Source organism: Aspergillus karnatakaensis (genome assembly GCF_047715665.1).
Source record: "Aspergillus karnatakaensis strain CBS 102800 unplaced genomic scaffold BJY04scaffold_84, whole genome shotgun sequence".
In the NCBI taxonomy this organism is placed as follows: domain Eukaryota; kingdom Fungi; phylum Ascomycota; class Eurotiomycetes; order Eurotiales; family Aspergillaceae; genus Aspergillus; species Aspergillus karnatakaensis.
The window spans coordinates 39,763-66,307 of record NW_027395796.1 but is presented as its reverse complement, the minus strand read 5'-3'; the positions used below and the strand labels follow the sequence as shown (position 1 = coordinate 66,307).

The window sequence follows — 26,545 nt, the reverse complement described above, 5'->3', positions numbered from 1 at the left end:
GGTCTAAACCTCGTATGGGGAGGACAAAAAAGTTTCCTGCAGGCAAACGATGCAGTCGAAGCAACAGGTGCAATGCGATCCATCGCTATGGTTCTTCGGTCGATGAAACACCGCTGGCCTCAAGTCGAGAGTGTCGCGGTGGAGTTGGATGAGATCTTTGAGCCCGTTTTGGGTCGCCTCAGCGAGTGGATTGCTGGGGTGATCACGCCTCCTCTGCCTCAGGCTCAAACCTGCGCGATAAAGTCATACCTCCTTGGGGAGGATCGGGCACACTTAGATGAGGCAACTCTTAGAGACATCCTCCAAGACCCTCGGTCTTTGGAGCTTCAGGCTACGTCGGATTCAATGACGATGGAAGAAGTCTTTCGAGTCCTCCAACCAGCAGAACCACATCTGATACTCACTCAGCCCACCGATATGACCACAAACACAGTGATACCTGACTTCCCCGCTTTCGATGCAATTCTTGATCCAGGCAGGATCTCGCCGACGGAAAGTTCGTTGTTTTGGCACGGTGGTGGCTTTGAGTTGGATGATCTGTTCACTGCCTTCAATGCGGGCGGATTCTACTAGCTGCCTTAGGTACCAGAGAGATACAGCAATAGAGAGCATAGCACCGACAGCGCCTTGGAACAAAAATGCATGGATTCATTAACCATTAAGCCATATCTCATGTTCTTCACAGAGCTTAAAACCTTCCACTGTCAATCCTCACGACTATTCCTTCTTCTCCTCGGAACCCTTGGGCTCCCACCCTGGCTCCGCCATCTCAAACCCCGCAAACTCGAATCCCGGGGCTACAGAGCACCCCACAAGCGTCCACTCCCCCAAAGAAAGCGCATGCTGCCACTCCTTCCGCTCAACGATAACCTGCGGCCTCTGTCCCGCCCAGATATCGGGTCCTAGAACATGGTCACGCACAGGCGTGCCATCGTCCCACGATAGAGATAGTCTCAGCGGTGCACCGGCGTAGTAGTGCCAGACTTCAACGGCGTCGAGAACGCGGTGCCAGTGCGAGAGACCCGATTCGCCTTCAAGGAGGTAGTAGATGTTTGTCGATGGGGCGCGGCCGGAAGTTTCGGTGGTGTTGGGGTCGCGGTAGGTTTCGATGTAGTAACCTTTCTCGGGGTGCGGGGCGAGGTTTAGTGCGTTGATTACGTCGGCGGCCGTGTGGGTTTTCTCCATGGCGTCGGTTTGTCTTTAGGATTCGCGGATCAGGAGTTTAGAGAGAGCTTGATTAGAAATGGATGTGTAGATGGATGGATGCAAAATGAAGGATTTGGAGTGTCCTCCATTTCCCCGCTGGTGGGGTTGAGTTCATTCTCGGCTACCCTACCAGTAAGATTATCTTCTTGAGAAACTTTGTGGAATTGGAAGTGTCGTCACCGCGAAAACAGCGAATAAACTCGTAAAGGGTGTGTTATATGGCTGAACAAAGAGAAGGGAATAAGCATGAGCATGGTCAGCGCTAGCTAAGTGGTACAGCCTACGTGTCATGGTAGGAGAGGATCACTTCCCCGTTCTCTTTGCCGTTCTTTGTTTGATTGATGCGGTTTGTGTTGACCTTCTTCTACTCTGAGAGAACGAATTTCAATACAAAAGACAACGAAAGTAGTATACAACGGTACAACCATCAGGAATCGGATGGCACATCCGACGGAAACCAGCCGCACAACCAATCCTCCATAATTTCACTTCTCCACAATCCACGCCGCTGCAACCTGCATCCCGTCTTTCAAAACCGTTGCCAAGCTATATTGGCTACAGTACAGTACCCGTTTCTCGGTCTATCAAGCACCGGTCTTCAGGCTAAAAGAATAAGACTCCAACTGAGTCTTGACTCGGAGAGTCGGAGCAGCATTCATGGAGACCCACACTGACTTCGAAAGACAGAGTCAGGTTGGGTTCATCATCAACTATCCGACTAGGGCGTCGTGAACCGTGGGCTGTAAGCCGCTTGCTCTAAATACATGGCGTATCTCTTCGGATTTTAGACCGAAGGCCGAATACCGAGTTGCCGTTGGCGCTAGGGCACTCTCGCAAAGGTCTAGAGTTATCATACCCCAGCGTGAGCTCGTATCGTGTCTAGATTATAGAAGACCCAGATTGCAGCCTTCACGTGCTAATGCATCTTGTCTGGGCCAGTGCCGCTGTACATTGCGGACAAGGAAGTGTGGAAAGGGGACTAATTAGGCCGAGACTTCTGAAGAAATGAGCATGACTGGGATTGCTTTGAGCTATCAGACTTCGATTCGATTTCGGAGATGACCGTCAGCCATCTGGACTTCTACTCTGTCTAAAAATCCCAACGTGGGTGGCTGATCTAGACTGACCCGTAAATACGAGCATGAGAATCAAATAGAGCCTTTAGGGGAGGGTGCAGGTTGGCATAATATTAAGACTATAACCCTACTATATTATGGTTGTCCTGAACAGGTTCATACTCATCCCACCGGAACGAAGCGCAAAGTGACTGTCACCAGCGGCATTAATCTTCTCAGCGATCCAAAGTCCAGACCCTGTGAATTAATATCAGCATTCCCCGGGATAATACTTCCATCCAACTAGGATAAAACCCGAGCTCATCCATCTATGATAAAAAGCCGGCGTTGAGCCGATTCGACTTGGCCAACAGGCACTATCCCTACTCTGGAGTAATGATGCAGGTAGCCAAGCAGGACCAAAGCATATTATATGCCGTCTACCAATAATACCAGGGTGAACGAGTCATTGAAGATTGTTCTGGAGGATTTCTGATTGGTGCAACCCTCTCAATTAAATCGAGATGCTTTGGCTTGCGCACGGGGCTTGTGCCTGTCTTCGTACCTCCGGTGGGTATCTACCTACTCCGAAGGTCAACAAACAAGATACTCACTGCTTGGCTGCCACTGGCTCATTCTAAATGGCAATTGGCACTCGAGCTTGTAGCTATCACTTTCTGCTAAGTCTGTTTGTCTATCACTCTTAGAAGGGTCCTACGTGAAGTATAAAGTTAGTCACCGAATGGGGACATCAGTCCTGGAGATGTGTCTATGATATTCATGTGCTCCCATGAATATCTGCATAATCCTACTGATTAGTCTGGGGTAAAGAGCACAGACTCAACAATCGGTTGCTCAAGGGTTCATTTTTTGCACGAGCAGCATGGCGTACCTCGAGCCTAACCGCCATCCTCCTGAACTAACTATCGGACTCTCTCTGGGAAACCGAGCAGTTGATCATCTCTCATCGTGGCACGAAGTATGGCGATAGCTCGAACCTATACCCCATCATGATCGAAGAAATCGCCAATCGGCTTGTGTCCTGCACAGATCGTCCACGCCACTGTCGATTATTAGCGTAGATCTCTGCAAGTATGCGGATCTATTGATCTCCATGAGTTTCCTCCAACCGACAGGCCTACGGAGTATGCTCTTCTCGAGACTCCCTCATTCTTGTTCGGATCGTGACGTCGATGCGGCGTCTTCAGCTCGATCAGGAAACAACCTCTCTTCAGTTGTTCTAAATCTATAAGTAAACCCAAGAATACCAAATCTTCCTAGCCAGGTTCTCACGCCGCCATTCCTCCCTTGAACTGCCATACACCCGTTCAATATGCACAATCCAATTACCCTCCTAGCATGTCTTCTCTGTCTATCACTAGCTGTGGTCAACGCCGCGATAGTCCCTGTGTATTGGCACGTCTTCTATGACCAGAACTATCCTTCTGATGGCAACATACCTGTAAGACCACGCACACTCCTACTCCTCTTACTCAAATATGCAAGCAGCCACTCACCGAGGAAATAGGATACTGTTCTTACCCAAGCTATTAATGTCGCCAAATCCTACTTCACGCAAATCAACGTCGAATTCCAGATCCAAGGGATCAACCGCCGACCGGCTCCATACAGCATACTACATTCCCACTACGCCATAGACGCTCATGTAGACACTTATCATGAGGGAGATGCACAGACATTGAATCTTTACACCTTTGGTACCGATCCCGAGTTTGGGAAGGCTTTTTGTGAGTATACTACCCAACAGCTTGCAGGATATACCTTGATCTCCTTCGAAGATACTCTGTTCACGTATATGTGACTCTATTATCTCTAATCTAACTAACTACTAGTCCCGTACATTCCCTTGGGACTACACCTCACGCCCCACTCATGACGGTATCATCATCGACCACAGCTACCTCCCTGGAGGGCCACATCCGGGTTACAACACGGGCAAAATACTCGTAACAGCAATCGGCGGCTGGTCAGGTTCGTGCTCTCTTAATTTTAATGTACAAGTAACAGAGACAAGTAACAATATGTCTAGACCTCTACAACACCCACGAAGGTGGTTGCGACGGAGTTGGTGACCACGTCGACGATACGCCCGCTGCTGCACACCCGGCAACAGGGTGTCCCCGGGGCCTCGATACGTGTCCGGGAGGGGGTGCGGATCCCATCGATAACTTGGTGTCCTTTACTGATGAGTATGTTTCTCTTTCTGATTTACTTGTTTAAGCTTTCTCTTTCTTACACATCCTTTTTTCTCCCTTTCGTTTTACCCTGCTTTTTGGTATGCCTGTGGGCATGGGTATGGGGAGCGAGGCTAATTTGCTACCTTGTTAGTTATTGCCGTGTGCGGTTTACGGAGGGCCAATATAGGCGGATGGCGGAGCAACTGTTGCAGTATCGCAGTATTAGCGTGTAGAGAAATCAGTTGGATTGAGAGGGGATTGATGGTGACGTTCTGTTGTCTACCGCACATACTGCGCAGCATATCTAGTACCCCACCAACAACCTTGCAGGAATGTATTCATCTAGCCCTAAGTACGATTATGAACAGTAACGTGGAGCCCTGAAGGCTATACTCAGAGCAGTCTAGATTACGCAGAGCCCTACGGAGTATTTTGTCTAGGTTGGGGCTGAAGAACTAGATATGGGGACCTTTGGGAACTACGTGGTAGCTCGAGAGTGGGGCGAGGTTCTGCGTTACTTACTCCGTATTATTGTTTCCAGTGTGCTACTTCATAGTGAATCAAGTGCATAATCGATGATCATTTGCTGAGTCCAGTATTAAAATATGGGATCCTGAAACCGATGAGAGGCCTTGGCTTATTACCTTCAGAGCTCAGCCACCTCCTGCATCCTCAGGTCGTAATCGTATAGCACACCCAAGGTTGTAGGGCGGAAGCCTAAACGGCTTATTCAGAAGCGCTTAGCCGCGGGTGTAATGGCCAGTGGAGAAGTCTGGCTTTGGTTAACTACTCCTCAGACATGTAGTGGAAGTATACTCCGGAGGGGTGGTCTCCGGGACACACTACTACAGAGTGGGCTCCGGTTTGATGAGCTTGAAGAAGCCGTAGGTTGGCAAACCGTAAGCTACCCCAATGCCAATAGTAATCAACCTATTATTCAGATGACAACTCTGAAAAGCATATATTCACATGTGGCGGCACGTTTCCGAGACAATCGGGTCGACTCCGTGACCTGGCACTGTCCTTTTCCGATATTAAATGGTGCAAGGTCATTTGTTCTCTGCAGCGACTTGTATAGACTGCGTGAGATCATGGTTGCGTAATTGGTTCGATCTACAGGATTTATTATCCTTTTCACTACGGAGAGTACAGTAAGTCGCAACGCGCGGCGACGATGATCACTGCTTGCGGGTTTGGGTATCGGACACTGTTATACCGCCGTGGTTGGGCCGGCTTCCACCTTCACAGCCACCGGCGCCGGGAGTTGTGAACCTTAGCGCAGTGTAACGACCCCGGAGCGAGCTAAGGAAAACAGTTGGGAGCGATCATCCGTGTCTGATGCAGTACTAGATGCTCGGAACCTCGGGTCTGATGAGGCGCGATCTTCATGGAATGTTTCGTCCGCGGCACACGACCCGTCTGCTTCATTGAGAACCGATCATATGATTGTCCTGTTGCGTCGTCATCCTATAACAGACAAGGAAAGCACAGACACAGACCGTTGTGGCCGAGGATGAGATAGATGAGCAAGGATGATCTGATCGACAGCTAGAGCTCGGATGCGTCCCAGATTGATTCAGGGTGAGCACATTAACTCGCCTACACAGGGGCAAGGACCATCGATCGTCAGATGCCAGTATGAGTATTTCTCTGATTGGGTCAGTAAGTCAACAGCGCTATTCGTGCAAATGCATTTTTCCCTGATAGTGAAGGGGGTGGGCATCGAGGCAGACACCAACTCACAGCGTGAGCTCTGTGTCTCCTCTGTCCTCATTGCCTGCTGCTCGAGGCAAAGCCCTGTGATGAAAGTGAGGCGGGATCCTCTGCGGTGTGGTGGACTATATGTGTGAAGACGTAAATGCTAATGGCTGGAACCTGATAACGCCGTTTAATCATGTAATGCCGCTGCACAGGCATGGTAACCTGCAGACAGAGCGGTCGACCCGGGCACAGGATTGGTCTGTCGCGAGTCATCGGCGCGTTGGCGCATAGTCTAAAGCTCCTGTGACCTGGAGGGATTTCTTAGCAGCATTGAAAATGCCGTGATTCGCGAAAAGGCTTTTCTTTTTTCTTTTTTTTTTCAAGCACTCCCCTCGTAAATTAATCGACCTCCCTCCCCTATAATGACCGTGCGAAGCGCCGGAAGCGTGCGCAAGAAAGGCAATTCCGGGATACGGAGCCCTCTTCCCTGATCGTACCTCGTAGGCTCGTACTTTTCTCGCAGTCTTAAGCGACCAGGGTCGTGAGCTCACCCACGGGTCCCGCTTTCGCATGTTGCGTCCAAAGAGCTCTTGTCAGCACGATATCCCGCCGGAGTGCCACATGGCCGTGGGAGCTCGGGAGGCGCTGAATAGTAGTATGATCAGGATGCACCACGACGGGCTCGGAAACAGGATCGCCGGATCCTGACGGAGCGTGACTCTGTGATAAGGCGTGCATGGTGTCGAGCTCTCTCCTCTGCTTGGAAACAAGTCTCGAGAGCTCATCCGCCTCGCCGAAGAAAAGAAACTAAGAACACAGGGAGCAGCCACACAAAAGCTAGGGCCGCAGAATTCCAACGACAAACTCCAACTGGCTGAGAAGCGTGTGACGGTGGTCTTAAGGAAGAGGCTTGATAGGCTTTAAGACGAGTCAGTAGGTTGTCAGAGGCCCTGTTAGAGCTCTCGCAGCTCCAGGTGCCGGTCGGGCAATGCCATTAGTCGATACTCGAGAATGGGAAAATAATAAATAATAATGTGCACGGACGCAATCTTCATCTCGGAGATGGGGGAGGGTCAGAGAGTTAGAGAGTCAGAGAATCAAGAGGAGAACAGAGTGGATGCAATAAGACTAGCAGCCTCTTGGCAGCCAACCTTTTCTGCCACTGTCCAGTGTCAGCGTCCCCCAGCAATTTAGACCTGCTCTGCAGATTGTCCTGCCGTCGTCTAGATCTGAATCCAAAACGACGATGAGGTTGAGGTGGTATTGAACCTAAGGTCAAGGCGTAGAACCCATCCCTCTTTCTCTCCTTTCCCCAGTTCACTTTCACCAATTCATTCCCGCTTGATCCTCCCGCTCCCCTTCGGGTAGAGGGAGGGGGCGGAGGGGGATACTAAAAATTATTCAGTCAGTAAACAAGACGAAGTAGTCCAGACACATGCTGCAATGCAGAGGTTGAACATGTGATGCTGCCTGGTGCTCTGATTCTAGAGCTAGAGCTTGGAGTACTTCCGAAGCAAACGGGTTGAGACGGGAACCCTCAGCCAACAGATACATGGATTGCCCCCATCAATCAATCGACTCTTTTCAGCGATAGCAGTAGCTTAGGGAAACTGTCCGTATAGCCCTTGATTTGTAAGGGGTAACTGAATTAAACCAATATACTACTGTCTAGGCGTGCGCGATATCTCCAACTCCATGTTATTCCCCAAACGCCGTGCCAAAATCCTTCACTCTAAGCCAAACTGGTACATGCGCATTCCATTGAATTTCCCGCCCTTTGAGAAACAGGAGATATGTCAATAGCGCCGCCATAGCAGACCGTACGTCAGACAACCAGGCCCAGATAGTCACTGTCGCAGCTGCCAAAACAAAAGAGACAATCAAAAGCACGTTTTATCGCGCGAGAACAGAGGTATCATAAACTGAAATAGAAAGATATCAAGACAGGGACTGAGAGATCGCAAGGTACAGTCACCAGCAGACGGCTGAAGACTTTGAGTCATCGGCGAACAGTTTGCGCGTTGATAGAAGCTCAGTCGGATAAGGATAGGGTTTCGGATGCTCCTGCGCCACGACGACGGCCCAGGAACAGAGATCGACAAAAGACAGAGGGCGCTCTCACTCAGCGCTAGCGATGACAGAGCTCACATTTCCCTGCGACCACAATGAACCTGTCGTGTGGGGATTTGGAACACTGGGGGTCCTTCGATCCTTCCGTCTCCGTGCGAATGAAATGAGCGATGGGTTGGTTGCAGGCGCTGTAGATGTAATAATGTTTGACGTAATTGCACATTGTTGCCAACTGGACGGTAAGACGTAGGTAGTAGAAGGTTCAACAAAGACGTTGGAAACTTCAGTTCGATGGTCAAGAATTGCGAGTAGGGCTAAGATAGGTGGTGGAGGATAGGATCACTTCGTCGTGAAAGCAAATTCGCAGCAGGGCAGGCGGATTGATTTGGTTGTATGAAATGCTTGAAGGGAATGGGTTGAAATTGACCGGGACAAGCCTGAAGACGTCAACAATATATACTCCAAGGCTTTTTGCTTAGGACAGACTGCTCAAGAAACAAGTGGTCCAACTTTTACCTGCCGTTATCCAGGATTAGAGTCCATCACAAGCTAAGTGCAGTAAGAGGTTACTCAACAGGATGGCGGAATTCTCAAAAAAGAAGTAAAAAATTATGATTATTGGACTCTTTTTTTTCCCCTCCGAAGCCCTGGGTGATATTATTCTAGACTGGCTTGTATTATTATTCTTCTCGTCATGGGTAATAATAATAACAGTAATAATAAACTGTCGAATTTAGTAGCTGTGGCCTGTAGTCCTCGGAATAAATATCAGGGAATTATGGAGAGGACGGACAGCACCAACCACAGAGGTTTGAACACTTTCACTGCCACCGGGGATCATAACATAGTCTCCACTAGCATACTCCAGCAACATGGTGTCATGTTCCGAAACCCCAATCGGCCCCGAAGCAGAACCGCGGCTGCCAACCGTGGCCTTAAATCTTTCGTTGAAGACTCGAGACTGAAGCCAGAAGGAGTCTTGGTGGAACTCCTAGGGTGAATGAACGCAGTCGACTCCACTTTCATATAGGATTATGGATCAGGTTCCATAGTCCATAGTATGTACAAGCCCCATCTGTACCGGCTTGATCGGGATTACTGGAGATCGACGGCGTCTTTTCAAGAAGCCGTTGACGCTTCAAGCCGTCGACGGCACGTGGCGCTAACTGGAATCTTCATGCGGCAGAATTGACAGGCTACCGTTCTGTGTGAGGTTGATGAAAAGATTCATCATTTAATCTACGGAGTTCTCTCCATTGGGGGATGGTGAAAACATGACGATTTTGAGTAGCCCCGGGGCCATCGGCACCTGCAACTGGACGTGGAGCCGACGATTCGACAGGGAAGTTGGACCTATGACAGTGCGCGAGAAGGTTAATCCATGGGGAAAACCGTAGGTTTCTGATTCTCTTGACTCTTGAGTCGGAAAGTCCAAAAGTGCTCCAGCTGCAACCTGCAGTGCCCCACAGTCAGCACAAGAAATCTTAAGCTATGGCAGTTTCCATTATCAGTCGGTGTTCCGCGGACATGATGCGGAAATTACTGATGCTGTCCAGTGTCCAGAGGTCATCGGAAGCACCCGTTGTTATTGTACAGTAGTACTTCTGTATAGACTCCATGAGCTACAGGATGCAGAGCTGAAAATTGTAGGTGCGGGTTCGCTTGCAAGCCAAGTGGATACCATGCAATAATAATTCCAGGTATCTCGGCTGAATTGCAGGGCGAGATTATTGAACGGCCTTATCATCGCTGCTTCAGAGATGCGGACAAGGCCACCAGGAAGACCGGCTCTGTCCTGTCCCGGTTGCCTACGGCCAGCAGTACTTTTCTGCGATAATCAGAAAACAGAAGGCAACAAAACTTGGTGATGAAAGGGCCACGACTTGACTTGCAATCCTGTAAAAACTCGTACGGGAAGCACACCTATTGGCTACCGGGTATTTTAATTCCGGGCCTTATAGGCTTTTTCAGCCCCTCGCTGCCCCTGGTGAGGATATTAACTTTCGCATCATTCGCAGCGTGGAGGTCCGTCAATACCTCCGCCAAGCTCCCACTTGCGTACTAGAGCGCCCTGATCGTGCATATCCGGCACTTCGGCCAAGGATGAAAAGCGAGAGCCAAAGGAGCTTGAACTTCAACTCAGAGTGAACCTGAATCGGTCTCGGAATTCGTGACCCCGCTCGCTGCTCTTCGAGCCTTCTCAGGCAGGCGTGGCTGAGACTGTTTCGTGGATTCACCGAGCCACGGGCCCATGTATCCGCGTTTGGTCCTCGTTTTGCAGTCAATATTCCTACGATTTCTTCCGAGAAAGAGCCAGCGGACTTCCGAGGAAGAACCCGCACCCCAGGCAGACATGAGACAAGGCCACTTGCCCAGTGATGGCACCATGTCGACGTCCTCCGGAAATGGCTAAGCAGTGCTATGACGACGATCCCAAGTTTCAACTGGTAAGGCGACAACTGCCGAGCACCCTTGTTCTAGATTGAAGGTGCAATGAAGTCATTGCCTGGGGGTGAAGTGGGTAACTAACATCCATGCAAGCTCGAGGGTTTCGAATTCGACGACATGGAATATGCGGAAAACGCAGGGAAATCGTGGTGGTGGTGGGGTAATAGCAGGGCCTGCTTTCACCTAAAAATCCTCGAATAGTACGTGTGATTGAAACGCATAGACCAGGTTGGCAGGGACAGAGTTTGGAGGGTAACTATGGAAAGAATCATTGCGGAACTCCTTTCTGTTAATGCAATTTATCCTCGATGCGGCCGTGAAACCCTAGCTACCGGCATTGTCAGGAGAAGAGCGTTGTATCTCTCGAGCAAAGCCATCAACGTCGATGAATCACGAACGATTGCATCCGGTCCGGGGATGGATCGAGGGGATCGAGCCCTCGGGGAAAGGTTCTAACTATAGACAGTTAGACCCGGCCGAGCACACCTGCACTTGCCACTTGCCACCTGGACGTGGACCTGTAAACAACTCTCCTGATCAGGCTAGCGCATAGAAGCAAAAGGACCTTCAGGCCTCACCTCCGGAGCTTCCACACTAGTTCCATAATGGAAAGGCACCGCCCAGCCTCGCCCAGTCCCGATCTGCTACTAGCCGATCCCGTGATCCCAACCTCAAACAGCCGCACCCTTGACAGTCCCCTCTTCCAGCTTCGTTGAGGCGACTGCTTCGTTTCTTCTTCGCTTCCGACTGACCCTTCATCTCCTTCCTTCGTACGGAGTACCGACCCTCGCTTTTAACCGATCACTTGCTCCTCTCGCCCACTGTCGTTTCGCCAGGCGCTCCTTGCTGCCTCGTTCGCCCACAGGAGCGGAGCCCCCTATCCCAGCGTGCGCCTCACCGTCCGTCGCAGCCTTTCAACAAACTCAAAAGACGAGAAATACACAGTGAGGAGTCCAGCACAGAACCTCCTCTGTCGCCATCATGGGTTTCGGTGACTTTGATTTCATCTGCGAAAAGGCAGCACTACCATTATGTTCCTTGGTCGGCCCGCCTTCACCAATATCAGGTTCCACCGGCATCATCCCCAATTGCTATGCGCGAAATGTTGAGCTGGCCAATACAATCATCTTTGAGGGCGGTGCATCCTTCATCCACATCATTGCACTGCTCATGACAGTCATCATGATTTTGCACATCAGGTCCAAATTTACTGCTGTGGGTACGTTTGATGCTTCTCTTGGGGCTTCCGCAGAAAACACAGCCCCACTAATAGGATTCATTGCTATTATTAGGCCGGAAGGAGATCATCACGTTCTTCTACATCTACATGGCCCTCACCGTTTGTTCTTTGGTGATTGATGCTGGGGTGGTACCTCCAAGGAGCGGCCCCTTCCCGTGGTTTGTTGCGGTTCAGAACGGCTTAGCCTCGGCGCTATGTACAAGTCTGCTCGTCAACGGGTTCGTCGGATTCCAGCTCTATGAAGACGGCACGGCACTTTCCGTTTGGTTGCTCCGCTTGACGTCAACTGTAATGTTCGCCGTGTCTTTCCTCATCTCCATCTTAACCTTCAAGTCGTGGGGAGGCCTCAGCCCGACAAACACCGTTGCGCTATTCGCGATTTTGTACGTTGTGAATGCGATTTGTATCGCAGTGTACTTGGTCATGCAGCTTCTCCTGGTGCTGAACACCCTTGAGGACCGATGGCCCCTTGGCCATATCGCATTTGGTCTTCTTGTCTTTATCGCCGGACAGGTAATTATGTACGCTTTCGGAGACACCATCTGCGACAAGGTTCAGCACTACCTGGACGGACTTTTCTTCGCCACGTTCTGCAACCTGTTGGCTGTCATGATGGTTTACAAGGTATGTCCAGCCCGCAAACTTGGCTCTGCAATGACTGACTGAATCTTTAGTTCTGGGATTATATCACCAAAGAGGACTTAGAATTCTCGGTGGGTATTAAGCCGAACAACTGGGAGGTCAAGGAACTCCTTCCTGAAGAAGACCGGCGAACAACGGTTTACCAAGACACGAACTCCGAATACGCCGGTAGCATGTATCACCATCGCGCGTCCACATACAACGGTCATGGCTATTGATATCAACTAATGCACTCTCTGTTTTATCATGCTCCGTCACTCTATTCCTATTGCATATTTTGGGGACTTTCAAACAAAAACATTTCAGGATATTCAAGGGCGTTCAAGATCTTTCAGTTTTGGCTGGTCAACCATTATGCTTCTTCATAGCGATTTCACTATCAGCGTCGGGCTTTTTCCCCGTTTCTTCTCCCGCCCATCTATCTATCCCTTCGGTCCCAACTTTCTTGGTTCCCTATTTTTTCATCTAAGTTCATTCTTTGCATATGGCAGGATTTACTGGCGTACACGTTCTCTCCCATACTAGATCCTTCGGTTAAGATAGGGAACGGCTCGTGGGTCTATACCAACGGGCAACATCCATCCACATGTGGAAACCTTACGGTCACAGCCGCTCTATGCGAAACAATCCGGAGCAGAAGCTATCCGATTAGCTCCTCATCCTTCTCAAAATCATCCCAACCCGCTTTCGTTGCCGTACTTGCCGTCCTCGTATCCTCTCGAAGGGGACGGGGGACAAGAGAAGAGTATCAATTGAGAAGGATCTAGCCCCTGGCTCCTCCAAGTCCAGGCCTCGTGGCTTTTGAAGATGCTTAATGTTGGCTGGGATTGCCCAGCCCTGGTCGTCGAGGAATCGGCAAGGAACGATCCTCCTTGCTATCAAGGGCATGACTGACTCGACATTCGGTGGCTGACTGACTCTGCCAAGTAAGAGCTGACTCTCTCTGCTGTTGCCAACTTTGCGAGAAGCGGCTGCAGTTCCTGGACTCGGCAGCTGAAAGGGATCAACGGAATTTCGTGATGTACTATCCCAATAAGGCAGGAGTGAGTATTGCATGGAAGCATATCCTGGCTTCTAGAGTGGAGCTCTCGTTCCTGGGTGCGATGCAAGTATGAGCCGATAATACCGCTCGGGCCGCCTGCACAATTGACACTGGATGCAGCACTCATTGGGAGGCTTCAAAATATTATGTTGGCACCCATACTACTAATGGGACAGGAACAGTCAGCACTTGTGCAATTCTGTTGCCTGTTCCGGGATTTAGCCTCGAGTCCCGTCTTGCGCAAAATTGCCCCAATGGGGCTAGCTGGACAGCGAGCTCGAGCAACGATGATCAGAGTCTGAAGAAATCATCATCAAAAAAAGGTGGTCCACGCTGCATGTCTGACAATGTGAAACGGTTTACACCCGAGTGTTCCAGAAGAATAAGAAGCATAATCAATCAATGACAACGATATCCTCTTCCCTGTCATCAAAGGTCCCGCTTTCGGCTCGATTGTGGGCTCGGTCCTGCTCGGGCCGCGGCATGTTTAGTCCATGCTCTTCCTGAAGTCCTCGAGCGGTACTATACCAACCCCTATCAACCGATCTCACCATCGCGGTGCATGCATCATTAATCAGTTGGTAAAAAGCCGGATTCTGCTTCGGTAGAAACATGCAGGTATGGGCCTGGATCTCATCGGTGGCTCTATCATTCACGGCTCTGATCCACTCCGGTCCCGGCCCCAAATGGTTTGGCTTTTCTTGGCTGCCCTCTTTATCCGGGAGTGTGCAAAAGGTACGGTGCTTTGAGCGGATAATTTTGGAGCTAAAAGATGAAGCCTGGCTATTCCCTATATCGCTGGTGGCGCTTGTGTTCTCCACCAAGGATGAGGCGCCCTTCCCAAGGCATGTATAGAAATTCACGCATCTGATTCCTCGGTCTTTTCGAACTTGCGAAAGTTGAGAAAGTCGATGTCGAAGCTCGGCAGGGCGTGCTAGGCAGCCTACAAATGCAAGATGCGAGGATACCCATCCCCAACTGTCGGTCAGGCGCTCGCGTTGAGAATACATGGCCGCCGCTCCTCCCGCGGCGACAGCGCCTGCAGCGCCTGCAAACATCGCGTATCGTCCCCAGCGCTGCCATGGCGGTGTCGCTGCAGCATCGCTATCTGTTGCAGGGGGTAGAGGCTTTCTAACATCGTTTGACGCTGTCTGTGACTCTCGGTTGGCGGAAGTGTTGTTTGCTCCAATGCCAAACAGTCCAGCTACTTCGGAAAATGCGCTATATGTGGAGGTGATGGTCTTATAATGTCCTTCCGCGCCGTACGACACAACGCCGGGAGCGATTCCGAGATATGGTGTATCAAAAGCAAACACGCCCTGAATGTGAGGGAACATGAACGAGCCGGACTCCCCAAGAATCGTGCTGTCTGCGGCGGCCGTATACTCTGAGCCACCATCGGATCGGTACTGTGATGACTGCGGAGAAGTTGTGCCAGGTATAGGTTGTTCAGAGGCCAAAAGCAATAGCGTTTCGGCAGCCACGATACCACCCATCGAGTGGCCGACGAGAAAGACGTGCACAGAAGGATCAACGGTGGGCGAAGGCGTTCTATTGGAGACTTCGATGTCGATGACCTGGTTCTGTAGCCTATGAGAGATTAATCAGTACAGTCCTTTCGACCCTGGGTCTCTTGGCGAGGGTATACCATTCTCTAAAGGAGCTCACAGTTTCCTGCAGGTTTCCACGCGTTTCATATTTGGGGTACACAAGTGTCTCCACATCAATGGCCGGGAGCTTGCGGCTTAGATATGTCTGTATACTCTGTGGGAAGTTGCCAAATGTGTCATCACCGCCCTAGATCCATGAACATTCATGTTGTTAGCGGTGCATGATTGTGGGGTGTGAATACTGATGAATGGAGTCCTCTGCGGGGAAATCATGAGGCTCCAATCCAACAAGTCTAGCCTTGTGACTCAGTGAGCAGTTCCTTAGGGCTAACTCACCTTGAACCCGTGAATGAAGACTAGTAGCAGAGTTTTTTTCATCTCTGGAGATGAGCTTGTCGCTTGACAGGACTCTTGCGGTTGTTGTTGCCTACCTACGAGGAAGCAGGCGCAGTGCAAAGATGGGCACTCCCACGTCTCCCACGTGAGCCTCTATTACGTCATTCGTCATTGGCTCTTCCCACGTGATACCTAACTGTACCTACCTATACTCGGAGTAGGTACGGAGTAGAGAGGTAATGACTAGGTACCTCGAGCTTACTTGACTTTTCCTCGGCTATTCATGTCTTAGCATACTCACCCGGTGCAGTGCTTGGTATATACAGAGAATTCAACCGTAACTTAGATTCATCTGACCATTCAACTACCCACATGTTGGCTACGATAATGCTACTTACCTGGAGATAGGCATACCCAACATCATGCCCTATGCCCTACTGCGGTCAAATCAGACTAAATAGTACTTGTCCTAAGAGCTTAGAGTAGGTAGCCCGGCATAATCTGCTTGCCATCTGTAAGGTAACTATATAGTGACTCCAAGTTAATTATCACTATATTGATACATCCTCGGCATCTTCCCGCCTCCACTCTGCGACAACCGACGAGCCCAGACCAACTTCATAAATCTAACCATCCACCTCTCCGCATGCTCAACACGACCCATTTTCCTGCAGATTTTCGGCCCAACAAACCCGAGTCTCCATAATGCCCTCCAAAGAGATCTATAACGTCGTCAGACTCGTCCCGAAGCCGGGCAAGTTCAACGAGGTACGTACCTCTTCGGGAAAACCAACATATATACAATACTATTTTATTTTATGATCATTGCTTACCAACACTCTACATTCGAAAAGGTTGCAGAGGCATTCAAAATTCTCTCGAAATATATCCAGGAGAACGAACCCAAGACCCAAATCTATTTCGCTCTCCAGCCGCAGGGAATAGAGGAGTTTGTGTTTGTTGAGAAGTACGTATTTCTCCACCTTCATGCATCCTTTTTGTGCTTCTTCTTGTGCTGTTTCATCTTGCGTCGGTCCCTCGTTGCATTGCGTTACTGATTGTAGATTAGGTACACTGACGCCCAGAACCTGAAGGAGCATGCGTCGACCGCTGCTTTCAAGCAGTTCTCTAGGGAGATTGGGGGAGCTTTAGCGCAGGCGCCGGAGATCAAGAGGGCGGCATTTGTGGGCGGGTTTGAGGGAAGAGCTAAGCTTTGATTAGTGTGCCTCAAATGTGCTAAGTTTGGCTTCACTCTGGAGTTTATATATACTATATGATGATGTTGAAGGTGGATAGCCCGCAGATAGTCATATATGTATTTGTCTATTTGTCTATAGATTGCAGAGGCCAGGGCGCTCATAGAGAAGTCTGTAATCGATCTATTTATGCATTGGCTTAGGAGGCTTCTTGTGTTTGAACTATACCTCGGAATGCTCTATCCATGGAAGTAACAACAAGTCAGTGTGCGCTTGAAGACGGAAAGAAAATGCGAGGCCATTATAGACAAAGAAAGTCATTAGAAAAGAGAAGAGAGCGTAGAGTACAAACATAAGTGATATACAATAGTTTAGAAACTGTGGAAGAGAAACCCGCCCTACCACGCAGAAACAGAATATGCTAGACTGGACACCCAAAAAGCAACAACGATCTATGCGTTTTATGCCCCAAATAAAACCCCAGAAAGAACTCAAAAGGCATCAAATAAATTAGTTTTGACCTTCCTTCTCCTGCTCCGCCTGCTCCGCCTTCTCCTCCTGCTTCTGCTCGCTTGGCACAGCCTCGGCTTCAGCCTTCTGAACCGGCGAGTGTGATTGTTTCTCATGCTTCTCATAGAGCGGCTGGTGCTTCTTCTTCAAGCGCTCTTCTTCAGCGGCCACCATCTCCTTCCACAGATCACCCTCGTCGCCCTTGCTCTCCTTGTGCTTCGCATCCGCGGCGGCCCCGGCAGCCGTCGCTCCCGCGGCAGCACCCTCGGCGCGAGCATCAATCTCCCTCCTCACCCTGCGGCGCTCCGAGATCTCAAACGCAGCACTAGCAATCAACACGGCCAGCGTGAGGCCCTGGGCGTAAACTCTCGCCTGGACCAACTTCTGTTGCCCACTCAAATATGGATTCCGTCCCACGAGCGCGAAACTACCGACCATTGATGCAAGCCATGTCACACCAACAATTGAATATCTTTCCTCTCTAGCCCAGGCCATCGCGCGGTCGGAGAAGGACATCCCCTGTAGCTCTTTTTGGCGCAACGCCTCTTCGCGGTTCTCGTACCATTGCCGAGACTGGTTTTGGGAGGCTTCGTAGCCGCGGGAGGAGCGATCGGCTGCGATAATGCCGACGAATGTGCCGGAGGAGGTGGTAAGGAAGGCTTTCATTGGGAGAGTGAGGTTGCGGATCGTGGCATAGCGGCGGGAGGCGAGCATAACGCCTGCGTAACCGCCTACGAGGCCGAGGACTGTACCGAAGGAACCACCCTTGACGACAGCGCTGGATTCAGAGAGATAGGTCGTTAGTTGAGGTTCTGCTAGTTGAGCTTTGAGAGAAGTAAAGGTTTACCGGTAGTGCTCATCTTCTTGTTCCTTGGTGAGGATCTTCATGGTGGGGTGTATGTGTGAGGAAGAGGGTAGGTAGGTGGGTATGTAAGGTAGCAAATATATGTACAGTGTCAAAACTGCGCAATTGAGAGGAGTTATATAGGGCGAGACGGAAATGGAAAAAGAATTTGATGTGCAGATGACGCGAGGAGGGTGTTATCGGATGGAGCAAAGCCCGGTGACGTGCACTGTGGCTAACTCAGCATTACGGGATCTGCCGGCGCAAACTCGGGCTTTGTTCCAGTCGTACGACCTCCCGACCAAACACCGCTGCCGTTCTATCCATCAATTGCCTAATGATAGAATGCCGATTATTCATCCCGACTGTTCGAGCTTTTACTGATTATCTTCAATTAATATATGCTGAATGTCCTGCCCAAACGCCCCATCCGTGGTAAGTACAGAAATAGCTAAAAATGTTACAAGCATGAGAAAGAAACTACTAGCGTCGCGCGCTGCCCTTCGCCGCAGCGATCTGTCGTGCCCGCATTCTCCGGAACCGATCTTCACCACTCGCTCCCAGAGGTCGCGCAAACTTGCTTTCCTGTACCATCGTGGGCCGAGGAACGACCGTGTAGCTGGTATGTGAAATCTCCGCGCGCGCACGGTTTGCAAGGCGAGGAGGAAGGAGTTCGCGAGCGCGCGCTTCAGCGGCACTGGCGTGGACCGACTGCGTTCGGGAAGTGATTTTGCTACAATGATCAGTATATCGCTCGATAGTGGCAGTCGGGAAGGAACATACGTAGGATCGAACTCTGCTTCCTGGTACACTCGCTTGGAATAGTCGTCACTCCGCTGGAGAATTGGCCGTGTCCATTCGGCCAGCAATCGCTCAGCCATGCGTTTGATACCGGGCTCCGGACGCTTGCTCCGCGTGTAGAACACTACCACCTTGCCAACGCCGCTTGCAATCAACGTCTCCTTGTTAATCGGGAGTTTGCCGAGCGCGGTCAAGAGATCTCGTTGGATATTGTAGGCCGGAAGAGATCCATCATCTAGCGGTTCAAGGAAGAACTTGACTGCCTCAAGTAGGTTGATTTCCGGATCGACCAGACTGTTCACGTATTGGTTGCGGTTTAATAGCGATACGACCTCTGGGAGCATCTTGAGCTTGTGCATGGCCGGTTTGCCTTCGCGTCGATTGATAGCATCCATCTGGGCGGCGTGCGTCATGCGCTTGCGCATCTCCTCGATTTCAGCATCTGCCATTTGCTCCAGATCCTGTTCCAAGTCAGCCACTGTACTCGCCATACAACAAAGACAAAGTTAGGCATACAATTCCATCCGCCTTCCTTGCCCTTCTCTTCGTCGGCTTCTTCATTGCTTCGTCCATAGCACGATCAAGAGCCCTCCGGCGACCTATACGCTATTAGCACTCCAACAATAGCCCTAGATAGGCAGAGCTCATACGCGTCGCGGGATCCAAAGTCTCGTCGTCTTCTTCTGGCTCCGCCCTCTTGGCTTTCCTCCGTCTTCCTCCAGTATCACCATCGCTCCCGCCCTCGTCATCCTCCGCATGTCGGCGACTCTTCTTTCTTCGACCCTCCTTCTTCCGCCTCGACGAGCCCTCCTCATCCCCCGTCCTCTTACGCTTGTGCCGCCCGATAAGCTTCAGATTCTCCTCATCAATATCTAGCTGCGGCCGGTCCTCAATGTCCACATTCTCCGGGTCGAAATCCTCGAACTGTGCCTCGTCGACGTCGGAGAGTATCGATTCGTCGTCTGAATCACCCAGATCGTTCTCATTTAAGCGATTCTCGTTGTCATCGTTTTCTTCTGTTGCGGCGTTGAGGCCAGTGTCTTTGACATCGTTGTCGTCGTCTATGTCGCCGGCATCGGGAGTCGGTGGCGCGGCTTCCGACTCTGCATTATCCTCCTTTTCAATGTTAGGTTCGATGGGTGGCATAGCGGCCTTGAGATTTGGGCTAGCGGACATGGTGACGACGCGAGTTTACGGCGACTGTGTTGAGGTCGAAGGAAGAAAGGAGAGATACCGTGACCGGTGGGTAAGATCGGGACCAGCCTCCTTGTAAATAACAAAAGTGAAGATGAAAATTGGAAAGACAAGAAGTAAAGTAAGTGAACGACTTTTGAGATGATCGAAGGTGTACTCACGAACAAAGCAGGTGGCAGGAGAAAGACCGGGAACAGAATCGCCATCCGAAGTGAAAGTTAGGCGGCGCCAGGCGGCAGAATATGCTTAGCTTGACTTTTCGTTCATCGTGCTCGAAGTCATCTACTTCAGCGTACAATTACTGTTAACAGCTTCTTTATATACCCCTATATCTCTTTTCCGCGCACTAATACTCTACAATGTTTGCCCCAGGTCAGCTCTCCTCAGCGCCTTTCGACCTATAACAACCCGGCTAACTTTCATCATTCTAGGCCAGGAACAGATCTCCAAGGAGGACATCAAGGTACATACTCAGCAGGGATCTAAGGATGCTCGACCGAGTCGGATTGCACATGATTTTAGCGAATAGCACTGACACATACCGACTCACAGGCAGGTGAGGCCCAGGCCAACCAAACCGTCCGCATGGCTATCACCGGCGGCGTCCTCCTGTACCTCTGTACGTTACACTAGCGAACAGCTCATCCATCAGTCATCTTGCGCAAGCTAATCATGATCTAAAACAGCACCCTTCGCCATCGACTTCGTCAAGAAGTTCCTATAAACGAACAACTAGGCTATTCGACGTGATGGAACATGATATAGACAAGATATGGCAACGAACTGACCCGTTTGAACACCTTAAAGCTTCGAAAGCGGCGGCCTGGCAGTTCAGGAATAATGTATTACTATTGTACACGTTCTTTGATAATTTCCCCCCTCCCAGTGATAAATTTGGTGTTTGTTCATGCTTCCCTGGTAGAATGAATTGTCATGACGATAACTCCATGCTCCGAACAAATCCCTACTTCGAGCTCAACCTGACCAAACCAAAACGAGCATCCAGCGCGAAAGTAGAACAAGAGAAAAAAAAAATAGTGTATTGATGTCGCGTCTAGTTAGGCACCTTCATTGCCTCCTCAAAGTCCTTTGTCACGGCGGCTAGTTCCTTCTGGAGGTGCTGAATCTGCGCGTGGTAGTCGTCGAGTACCTAAAGCAATCAGCAAGATGCTAGATAATGCATAGGGATGTGATTAGCGACTGACCTTTTTAGCTATCTTCAACGAATTGTCATCCAATTCGTCCTCCGTCTGCGCGGCAGATTTAGCCCCCGCCCGCTCCATCTCCGCCTGGAGCCGCCTCGAGTGCTCTCGGATAGCAAGCATGCGAGCCCAGAGCTCCTCGCTGCGGCCATTAAGCGACGGATCAAACACAGAGCGCTCGAGCTGAGTAAGTTTCTTCTTGAGTTCCTCCTCAGCGTCGTCCATCGCGTAACCTCGGTTCCGGAGAACCTGAGTCTTGGCGGCCAGAGCTAAACACCGCTTGCTGAGGACAAGGTGTTTTCGGCGGGAGTCGGCGATCCTGACAGAAATCTTGAGGTCATGTTGGGTGAGCACATTGGCGAGTCTTCCGTTGATATCATGCAGGCGCGTTTGAAGTGCAGTCATAAATTCCTTCTGGCGCCGTGCACGCATGCCGAGCTCCCAGAATCCCTTGAAAAGAATAGGGATGTAACTGGAGTCTGGCCGTTTCCGAAGGGCTTCCTCCCACTTAGTGTCGTCGTCCTCAACGCCGGGCGTGAAGTATGGCGCATTTTCTTCTCCGACTTGGTTATACATGTACCCGCGAAACGGAGATTGTCGGCTGGTAAAGTCCCATTTGTCCTTGATGATGGCCATTTGCATTGGGACGGTACGGTGAACGCCAGTTATAGCACGCCCTGGTGACCACAGACTCGATCCTTGAGGTTGTGTCGACTGCCCGAGTTGTGGTTGTTGCTGCGGTCCCTGCTGTCCCTGCTGTTGGCCACCTCCTAATAAGGACCCTCCAAAGATGCTCTGCTGTTGCTGGGGTTGTTGTGGTTGCTGTTGCTGTTGCTGTGTCTGGGCCTGAGTCTGACCGAGACCCCCGAAGACGCTTCCCTGTTGTTGAGGCTGCTGCGCTTGCCCTCCAAGATTGCCAAACAAGCTTCCTGATGGTTTCTGCTGCGCACCCGCCAATGCCCCTCCAAATAGTCCGCCCGTTTGCTGCTGCTGCTGTTGCTGAGGTTGTTGCTGCGCACCCCCCAACGCACCACCAAACAGTCCACCCGTTTGCTGCTGCTGCTGTGGCTGCTGCTGTGTCTGGCCAAACATCGGCTTCTGCTGCGTAGTTGAACCAAAGAGTCCACCAGTCTGCTGTCCCTGAGGCTGCGCCGTATTCGCTCCGAATAACCCGCCGGACTGCTGGCCCTGAGGCTGCGCTGCCGTGTTCGATGAACCAAAAATACCGCCACTCGGTCCTGAATTCTGCTGCTGCGTGCCTGTGTTTGCGAAGAGACTCGGTGTCCCCGCTGCCGACGTTGTGGCTGCGCCGCCGAAGGGGGTAGTGGTGGCTGCTGGGGCCCCGAACGCGCCCCCGGGCGGTTTGGCGCTCGACGCAGGGTTTACAAAGAGCGATGACGCTGTCGACATTTTTGTGAGTTTAGAAGGTTTGGAGTGCGGTGCGGAGAAGAAAATAAAGGTTGTGGTAGTGAAAAAGACTCAATGAACTCGAAATTTGTTTATCAAAGCCCAGAAGGAAAAAAAAAAAAGAAGGTAAAGCAATGTCTCTCGTAATCGTCGACCTCAGTAGCTCACGCTGCTGCCTCCAGAGACAGTTAAAATCAAAAGCAGCTGCTGGCGCGGGAGATTCCACCTGGAGCAGCTCGATATTGATCTTCACCTGCTAGCAGCTGTTGTGTTTTGGCTCAGGTCACGTGGACGAAAGAAGAACGAAGCCCAAGCTTTCAGCTTCGTCGACACCTCAGGCGTATTGAGATTCCCGTGACCTTGAGGACAGCCAGCAGCGACCAATCAGCGCATAGCAAAAACCGACGACCAATTCCACTCCATTACTGGCAGTGCGGCACCTCGAGCTTCAACCCGGCCAGTCAATATCGCAGGTATAACCGCGCCACTGCAACCACTTCCGAGCGTCAATTGAACGGCCTTTCCGTCTAAACGTAATTCACAATGGCGCGCCGTGAGCCTCGGTAAGCCGCCAATTCCGTTCCTACCCTCCCGAAGCTCTCTGCGACACAGGTAGTTCTAAGAATTATGAATCTAGGTTCAACCAACAAAACCTCTACGACCCCACGCCCCTTCCCGACTCAATCCCCAAGGTCACAGAGATTGGGGCGACCTCTGCGCCATTGACCAGTGCGGCTTACTTCATCGGCGGCCGGTGTAAGGCGTTTAACGATGACTTCATGAAGTGCAAGGACGAGTCGAACGGGCGGGGAGAGATTGAGTGCTTGAAGGAGGGGAGGAAGGTCACCCGCTGTGCGGCCAGTGTGTATGTTTCTAACTCACCTTGAAACGAGATCCTTGCTTCACTCGAATCGAGGGAGAAGAAGCAAAGGGGAGAATTGCGGAGATGTGATGCTGATGGATGGAATACAGAATCAAAGATATCAACACACACTGCTTGAAGCAGTTCAATGCCCACTGGGAGTGCTTGGAGAACAACAACCACCGGCTGTGGGAGTGCCGCAAGGCCGAGATGGATCTGAACAGCTGTGTTTTTGACAAATTGGTGCGTCCCACGCATATTTTACCACGACCTCTTTCTAGCGATAAGAAGCAAGCTAACAAGGGTACAATCAATAGGGCCTCAAAAAGACCATCCCTGGCGCCCCTGAGGGACAGACACCCGTGCACCTCAGACCCAAGCAGCTGTACGCTTCTTTCCCTGGACCGCAATATTAAGCTATAACCCTGTATTTATGTTGTCTTGCCTTGTTTTTATTCTCCTTGTCCTGCCACACTAGAGAAAATGAATCACCTTTCGTGCTATACTATGATAGTGGTTAAGGGTCTACGACTTTCTACATTGAAGATCAGTGTAAAGGACGGATTGGTCGGGGCGTATCTGTTTCAGCCTGTGTCTGTGTAAATATTGACATTACTGAGAACGGCCTATCACTATTCTATGAGAGGGGGTTCATGCTGGCAAAAATGATATACCTAACTAAAAACCTAAACACTCGGTATACGTCTGGTTGAGGTTTTCTTGGTTCTATGCTAGAGTACAAAAAAACAAAAAGGAATACGCCTCTACCCAACACCGTTGACAAAAGAAAAAGGACAATTGAGGAAGAAAGAAAAGAACAGGTAGGTTCTGTTTGGATAGATTCTCCACATGACTCGTCAATGCAAATATGAAATAAGCCAAAATATGAAAGCCCAAAGCGACCGGAAGAAATAATATATACTTGGAAAGAAATCGCACATATGAGCACAGATGAGAAGAATGATAACAAACCAAAGGGTTCTCTAAGTGAATGGAAGCAGGTTCTTATGAATGCAACATCCAACATAAACTGATGGGGTTCACCGTCAAGAGAAAATATATACCCTCTTCATACCCTTGAGCGCCTTCAACCCCATCAGCTTGCCCTTAACAACAGACCATCCAGCCTTCAACTGTTCCTCGAGCCGTTGATCCCGACGCAGACGCATCCAAATAAGCAGCATACCAAGGAAAGCCAAATCCCAAATGATTTGTCGCAGGGTAACCCAGACTAACCACCTAAGCCACGCCCACACCCCTGACCGTCGACGGGCAGCTATGGTGCGCGCTTCCATTTGCTCGCGGGCGGCGGCGATTTCGGCGGTCATCTTGGTCAACGCCTGTTCGACTCTGCGACGCCATCGCCGGCTATCGACGTCGTCTTTATTCTGCTGCATTAGCATGCCTCCTTGATGTACTGTATTTGCCTCTGGAATTGGACCTGGGTCTGGAGTGTGGTGGTCATTACCGTAGGGTATGCGGGTACGATTGCGTTTCCGACGTCGGCTATCTTCTGCAGGGATTTGGTTTGTGTATCCTTGTTGATGGTCCTCTTCTTCGTCGATGCCAATTTCTTCTCCGCGCTCGTCTTCATAAATATTGGCTTGTGCTTCGGCATACTCTTCCTCTTCTTCATCTTCATCTAGTGGTAGTTCGTCTTCGTCGTCCACTGCTTGACGCTGTCCCTCCTCGTGCTCGTAGCCATCCCGAGCCGCGCGCCGTTGGTAAATCTCGTCAGGTTGACTGACAGGACTTAGTACACGAAGTCGAGAGTCCCCTCGGGCAGTGGAGACTAGGTGTTGGTATTCAGGGTGATGCGCCAGCTGCGAACCGATGCTCCCGTACGACTGCGTTTGCGGTATCGGAGGAATTCCCGTCGACTGTACAGGACTTGACACAGATGACGACGATATATTTGTCTTAACCTGGTCCCAGACAAACTCAAGTTCGGCGACAAGCTCGCGTGCCTCGGCTGTTTGCGAGGCGTATGTGTGCATCGTCTCAACAAGGGTCGAGATGTATCGCCGTTTGGCCTCGGTGCGCGATACACCACGTTGCGCAAACCAGGCATCCCTGCAGCTATTAACAGAGTACTCCTTTATACTAGCATAAGGATAGTGAAGTCTTACCACTTCTCACACTCCATATAAACATCCGCCGTGTTTCCCACAGGCCTGTCCATCACCCCTTCAACGTCCCCCTCTGTATACTGATCAGCCATATATTCTCTCACCAAGCCCGCACCCTGTGCTACGAGCGTAATAGTCATACCCATGCTCTGCTTGTATAATCCATAAAGCTTTAGCCTTTCGGCGGCAGGCGGCCTCGCGGTTCCGGTCCGGGGGATTCGTTTGACGGTGTTGAGGGCGTGGACGAAGACCCGATCTATGCTCAATGTGTTAAAAACGCAGTAAGACCTTATAAGTAATCAGGTACCGAGGGTCGGAGAACGCACCTACAGAATCCGACATGGCGAATTAGACAGGCTCGGAGGTGAGCTCGTGCTGCATCAGAGCGGGATTGCGCATCGGTGTGGGCGGGACACCCTCATGGATCGTAGAGAATGCGACAGTGTAATAAAATGGTAGAAGAATGAGCAGCAGGGATAATTCAGAATAATGGCCATGCAAGGTCCGCACTCCACAAATTCAAATGCCGAGTCGATGAGCTTCCCCGGACTTGGTTCGCCTTGGGCTGTGGTTCGAGCGGAGACTGGAGGGGAAGGATCCACGAGAGCAGGAAAATGATTAAGGAAGAGAAATTGAAGACAAGTAGTATTGTATCTCCGATTAGCGTGTTTAGGGTGAGGGAGAAGCGTGCTGCGTGATTAGTAGGGATGAGTGATTGTGTTGATTGACAGCAGGTCGACTGGGGTGGATTGAACCGCGGTTCTCGGAGCCTCCTCCTCCCCTTCTCCTGTGATTGTCCTAACTTACTCCTCCGGGCTCCCTACCCCAACCCCATATTTTGTTCCCTTCCCG

General features: G+C 50.7%; 12 protein-coding genes across 12 annotated transcripts; 5 read left to right on the top strand and 7 right to left on the bottom strand.

The window, feature by feature from the left end:
* Nucleotides 1-645: 645 nt before the first annotated feature.
* BJY04DRAFT_165432 (cupin domain-containing protein) lies at nt 646-1,335 on the bottom strand. Its single transcript, XM_073709118.1, has one exon. The coding sequence runs from the start codon at nt 1,183-1,185 to the stop codon at nt 718-720; it is 468 nt and encodes a 155-aa protein (XP_073565162.1). The 5' UTR covers nt 1,186-1,335; the 3' UTR covers nt 646-717.
* Nucleotides 1,336-3,594: 2,259 nt separating this feature from the next.
* On the top strand, nt 3,595-4,502 carry BJY04DRAFT_224120 (uncharacterized protein; the record flags this gene model as incomplete). The annotated part of the gene is made up of 4 exons (XM_073717868.1): nt 3,595-3,723; nt 3,790-3,927; nt 4,115-4,253; nt 4,312-4,502. 4 exons carry the CDS (start codon nt 3,595-3,597, stop codon nt 4,500-4,502), a joined length of 597 nt encoding a protein of 198 aa, XP_073565161.1.
* A 1,867-nt stretch (nt 4,503-6,369) lies between these two features.
* BJY04DRAFT_165423 (uncharacterized protein) lies at nt 6,370-6,962 on the bottom strand. Its single transcript, XM_073709117.1, has one exon. It carries the CDS (start codon nt 6,730-6,732, stop codon nt 6,430-6,432), a length of 303 nt encoding a protein of 100 aa, XP_073565160.1. The 5' UTR covers nt 6,733-6,962; the 3' UTR covers nt 6,370-6,429.
* Nucleotides 6,963-11,313: 4,351 nt separating this feature from the next.
* On the top strand, nt 11,314-13,147 carry BJY04DRAFT_232703 (chitin synthase export chaperone). The gene is made up of 3 exons (XM_073719793.1): nt 11,314-11,897; nt 11,971-12,542; nt 12,593-13,147. Exons 1-3 carry the CDS (start codon nt 11,660-11,662, stop codon nt 12,776-12,778), a joined length of 996 nt encoding a protein of 331 aa, XP_073565159.1. The 5' UTR covers nt 11,314-11,659; the 3' UTR covers nt 12,779-13,147.
* Nucleotides 13,148-13,806: 659 nt separating this feature from the next.
* On the bottom strand, nt 13,807-16,081 carry BJY04DRAFT_165366 (uncharacterized protein). The gene is made up of 3 exons (XM_073709116.1): nt 15,549-16,081; nt 15,251-15,399; nt 13,807-15,192 (listed from the first exon to the last, which is right to left on the bottom strand). The coding sequence occupies exons 1-3, from the start codon at nt 15,588-15,590 to the stop codon at nt 13,998-14,000; spliced, it is 1,386 nt and encodes a 461-aa protein (XP_073565158.1). The 5' UTR covers nt 15,591-16,081; the 3' UTR covers nt 13,807-13,997.
* A 172-nt stretch (nt 16,082-16,253) lies between these two features.
* Nucleotides 16,254-16,765, top strand: BJY04DRAFT_224117 (putative quinol monooxygenase; the record flags this gene model as incomplete). The annotated part of the gene is made up of 3 exons (XM_073717867.1): nt 16,254-16,316; nt 16,403-16,515; nt 16,618-16,765. The coding sequence occupies 3 exons, from the start codon at nt 16,254-16,256 to the stop codon at nt 16,763-16,765; spliced, it is 324 nt and encodes a 107-aa protein (XP_073565157.1).
* Nucleotides 16,766-17,254: 489 nt separating this feature from the next.
* Nucleotides 17,255-18,142, bottom strand: BJY04DRAFT_224116 (HIG1 domain-containing protein; the record flags this gene model as incomplete). The annotated part of the gene is made up of 2 exons (XM_073717866.1): nt 17,255-18,032; nt 18,102-18,142. The coding sequence occupies 2 exons, from the start codon at nt 18,140-18,142 to the stop codon at nt 17,255-17,257; spliced, it is 819 nt and encodes a 272-aa protein (XP_073565156.1).
* Nucleotides 18,143-18,581: 439 nt separating this feature from the next.
* Nucleotides 18,582-20,075, bottom strand: BJY04DRAFT_224115 (transcription factor SPN1; the record flags this gene model as incomplete). Its single annotated transcript, XM_073717865.1, has 4 exons — nt 18,582-18,831; nt 18,882-19,360; nt 19,416-19,498; nt 19,550-20,075. The coding sequence occupies 4 exons, from the start codon at nt 20,073-20,075 to the stop codon at nt 18,582-18,584; spliced, it is 1,338 nt and encodes a 445-aa protein (XP_073565155.1).
* Nucleotides 20,076-20,452: 377 nt separating this feature from the next.
* Nucleotides 20,453-20,817, top strand: BJY04DRAFT_224114 (uncharacterized protein; the record flags this gene model as incomplete). The annotated part of the gene is made up of 4 exons (XM_073717864.1): nt 20,453-20,465; nt 20,525-20,556; nt 20,646-20,712; nt 20,780-20,817. 4 exons carry the CDS (start codon nt 20,453-20,455, stop codon nt 20,815-20,817), a joined length of 150 nt encoding a protein of 49 aa, XP_073565154.1.
* Nucleotides 20,818-21,041: 224 nt separating this feature from the next.
* Nucleotides 21,042-22,823, bottom strand: BJY04DRAFT_202247 (putative nucleoporin). Its single transcript, XM_073713175.1, has 2 exons — nt 21,299-22,823; nt 21,042-21,243 (listed from the first exon to the last, which is right to left on the bottom strand). The coding sequence occupies exons 1-2, from the start codon at nt 22,703-22,705 to the stop codon at nt 21,148-21,150; spliced, it is 1,503 nt and encodes a 500-aa protein (XP_073565153.1). The 5' UTR covers nt 22,706-22,823; the 3' UTR covers nt 21,042-21,147.
* Nucleotides 22,824-23,135: 312 nt separating this feature from the next.
* BJY04DRAFT_202244 (coiled-coil-helix-coiled-coil-helix domain-containing protein) lies at nt 23,136-24,259 on the top strand. The gene is made up of 4 exons (XM_073713174.1): nt 23,136-23,265; nt 23,340-23,567; nt 23,675-23,807; nt 23,882-24,259. The coding sequence occupies exons 1-4, from the start codon at nt 23,246-23,248 to the stop codon at nt 23,978-23,980; spliced, it is 480 nt and encodes a 159-aa protein (XP_073565152.1). The 5' UTR covers nt 23,136-23,245; the 3' UTR covers nt 23,981-24,259.
* BJY04DRAFT_165208 (acyl CoA binding protein-domain-containing protein) lies at nt 24,217-26,544 on the bottom strand. Its single transcript, XM_073709113.1, has 4 exons — nt 26,020-26,544; nt 25,836-25,949; nt 25,694-25,766; nt 24,217-25,637 (listed from the first exon to the last, which is right to left on the bottom strand). The coding sequence occupies exons 1-4, from the start codon at nt 26,033-26,035 to the stop codon at nt 24,611-24,613; spliced, it is 1,230 nt and encodes a 409-aa protein (XP_073565151.1). The 5' UTR covers nt 26,036-26,544; the 3' UTR covers nt 24,217-24,610.
* Nucleotide 26,545: the final 1 nt, after the last annotated feature.

What these genes read in the sequence shown, in the direction of transcription:
- BJY04DRAFT_202244 (XM_073713174.1), top strand. Translation starts at nt 23,246, where the DNA reads ATGGCGCGCCGTGAGCCTCG. An exon ending in ACCCGCTGTGCGGCCAGTGT is followed by an intron (nt 23,568 to 23,674) that starts GTATGTTTCTAA and finishes GATGGAATACAG; the next exon opens with AATCAAAGATATCAACACAC. An exon ending in GCTGTGTTTTTGACAAATTG is followed by an intron (nt 23,808 to 23,881) that starts GTGCGTCCCACG and finishes TACAATCAATAG; the next exon opens with GGCCTCAAAAAGACCATCCC.
- BJY04DRAFT_165423 (XM_073709117.1), bottom strand. Translation starts at nt 6,732, where the DNA reads ATGCGAAAGCGGGACCCGTGGGTGAGCTCACGACCCTGGTCGCTTAAG.
- BJY04DRAFT_202247 (XM_073713175.1), bottom strand. Translation starts at nt 22,705, where the DNA reads ATGTCGACAGCGTCATCGCTCTTTGTAAACCCTGCGTCGAGCGCCAAA. An exon ending in CGTTGAAGATAGCTAAAAAG is followed by an intron (nt 21,244 to 21,298) that starts GTCAGTCGCTAA and finishes TGATTGCTTTAG; the next exon opens with GTACTCGACGACTACCACGC.
- BJY04DRAFT_165208 (XM_073709113.1), bottom strand. An exon ending in ATTATACAAGCAGAGCATGG is followed by an intron (nt 25,767 to 25,835) that starts GTATGACTATTA and finishes ATCAGTATACAG; the next exon opens with AGGGGGACGTTGAAGGGGTG. An exon ending in TATATGGAGTGTGAGAAGTG is followed by an intron (nt 25,638 to 25,693) that starts GTAAGACTTCAC and finishes TAATAGCTGCAG; the next exon opens with GGATGCCTGGTTTGCGCAAC.
- BJY04DRAFT_232703 (XM_073719793.1), top strand. Translation starts at nt 11,660, where the DNA reads ATGGGTTTCGGTGACTTTGATTTCATCTGCGAAAAGGCAGCACTACCA. An exon ending in GTCCAAATTTACTGCTGTGG is followed by an intron (nt 11,898 to 11,970) that starts GTACGTTTGATG and finishes TGCTATTATTAG; the next exon opens with GCCGGAAGGAGATCATCACG. An exon ending in CTGTCATGATGGTTTACAAG is followed by an intron (nt 12,543 to 12,592) that starts GTATGTCCAGCC and finishes CTGAATCTTTAG; the next exon opens with TTCTGGGATTATATCACCAA.
- BJY04DRAFT_165432 (XM_073709118.1), bottom strand. Translation starts at nt 1,185, where the DNA reads ATGGAGAAAACCCACACGGCCGCCGACGTAATCAACGCACTAAACCTC.
- BJY04DRAFT_165366 (XM_073709116.1), bottom strand. Translation starts at nt 15,590, where the DNA reads ATGAAAAAAACTCTGCTACTAGTCTTCATTCACGGGTTCAAG. An exon ending in TCTTCATTCACGGGTTCAAG is followed by an intron (nt 15,400 to 15,548) that starts GTGAGTTAGCCC and finishes TCATGGATCTAG; the next exon opens with GGCGGTGATGACACATTTGG. An exon ending in GTGAGCTCCTTTAGAGAATG is followed by an intron (nt 15,193 to 15,250) that starts GTATACCCTCGC and finishes AATCTCTCATAG; the next exon opens with GCTACAGAACCAGGTCATCG.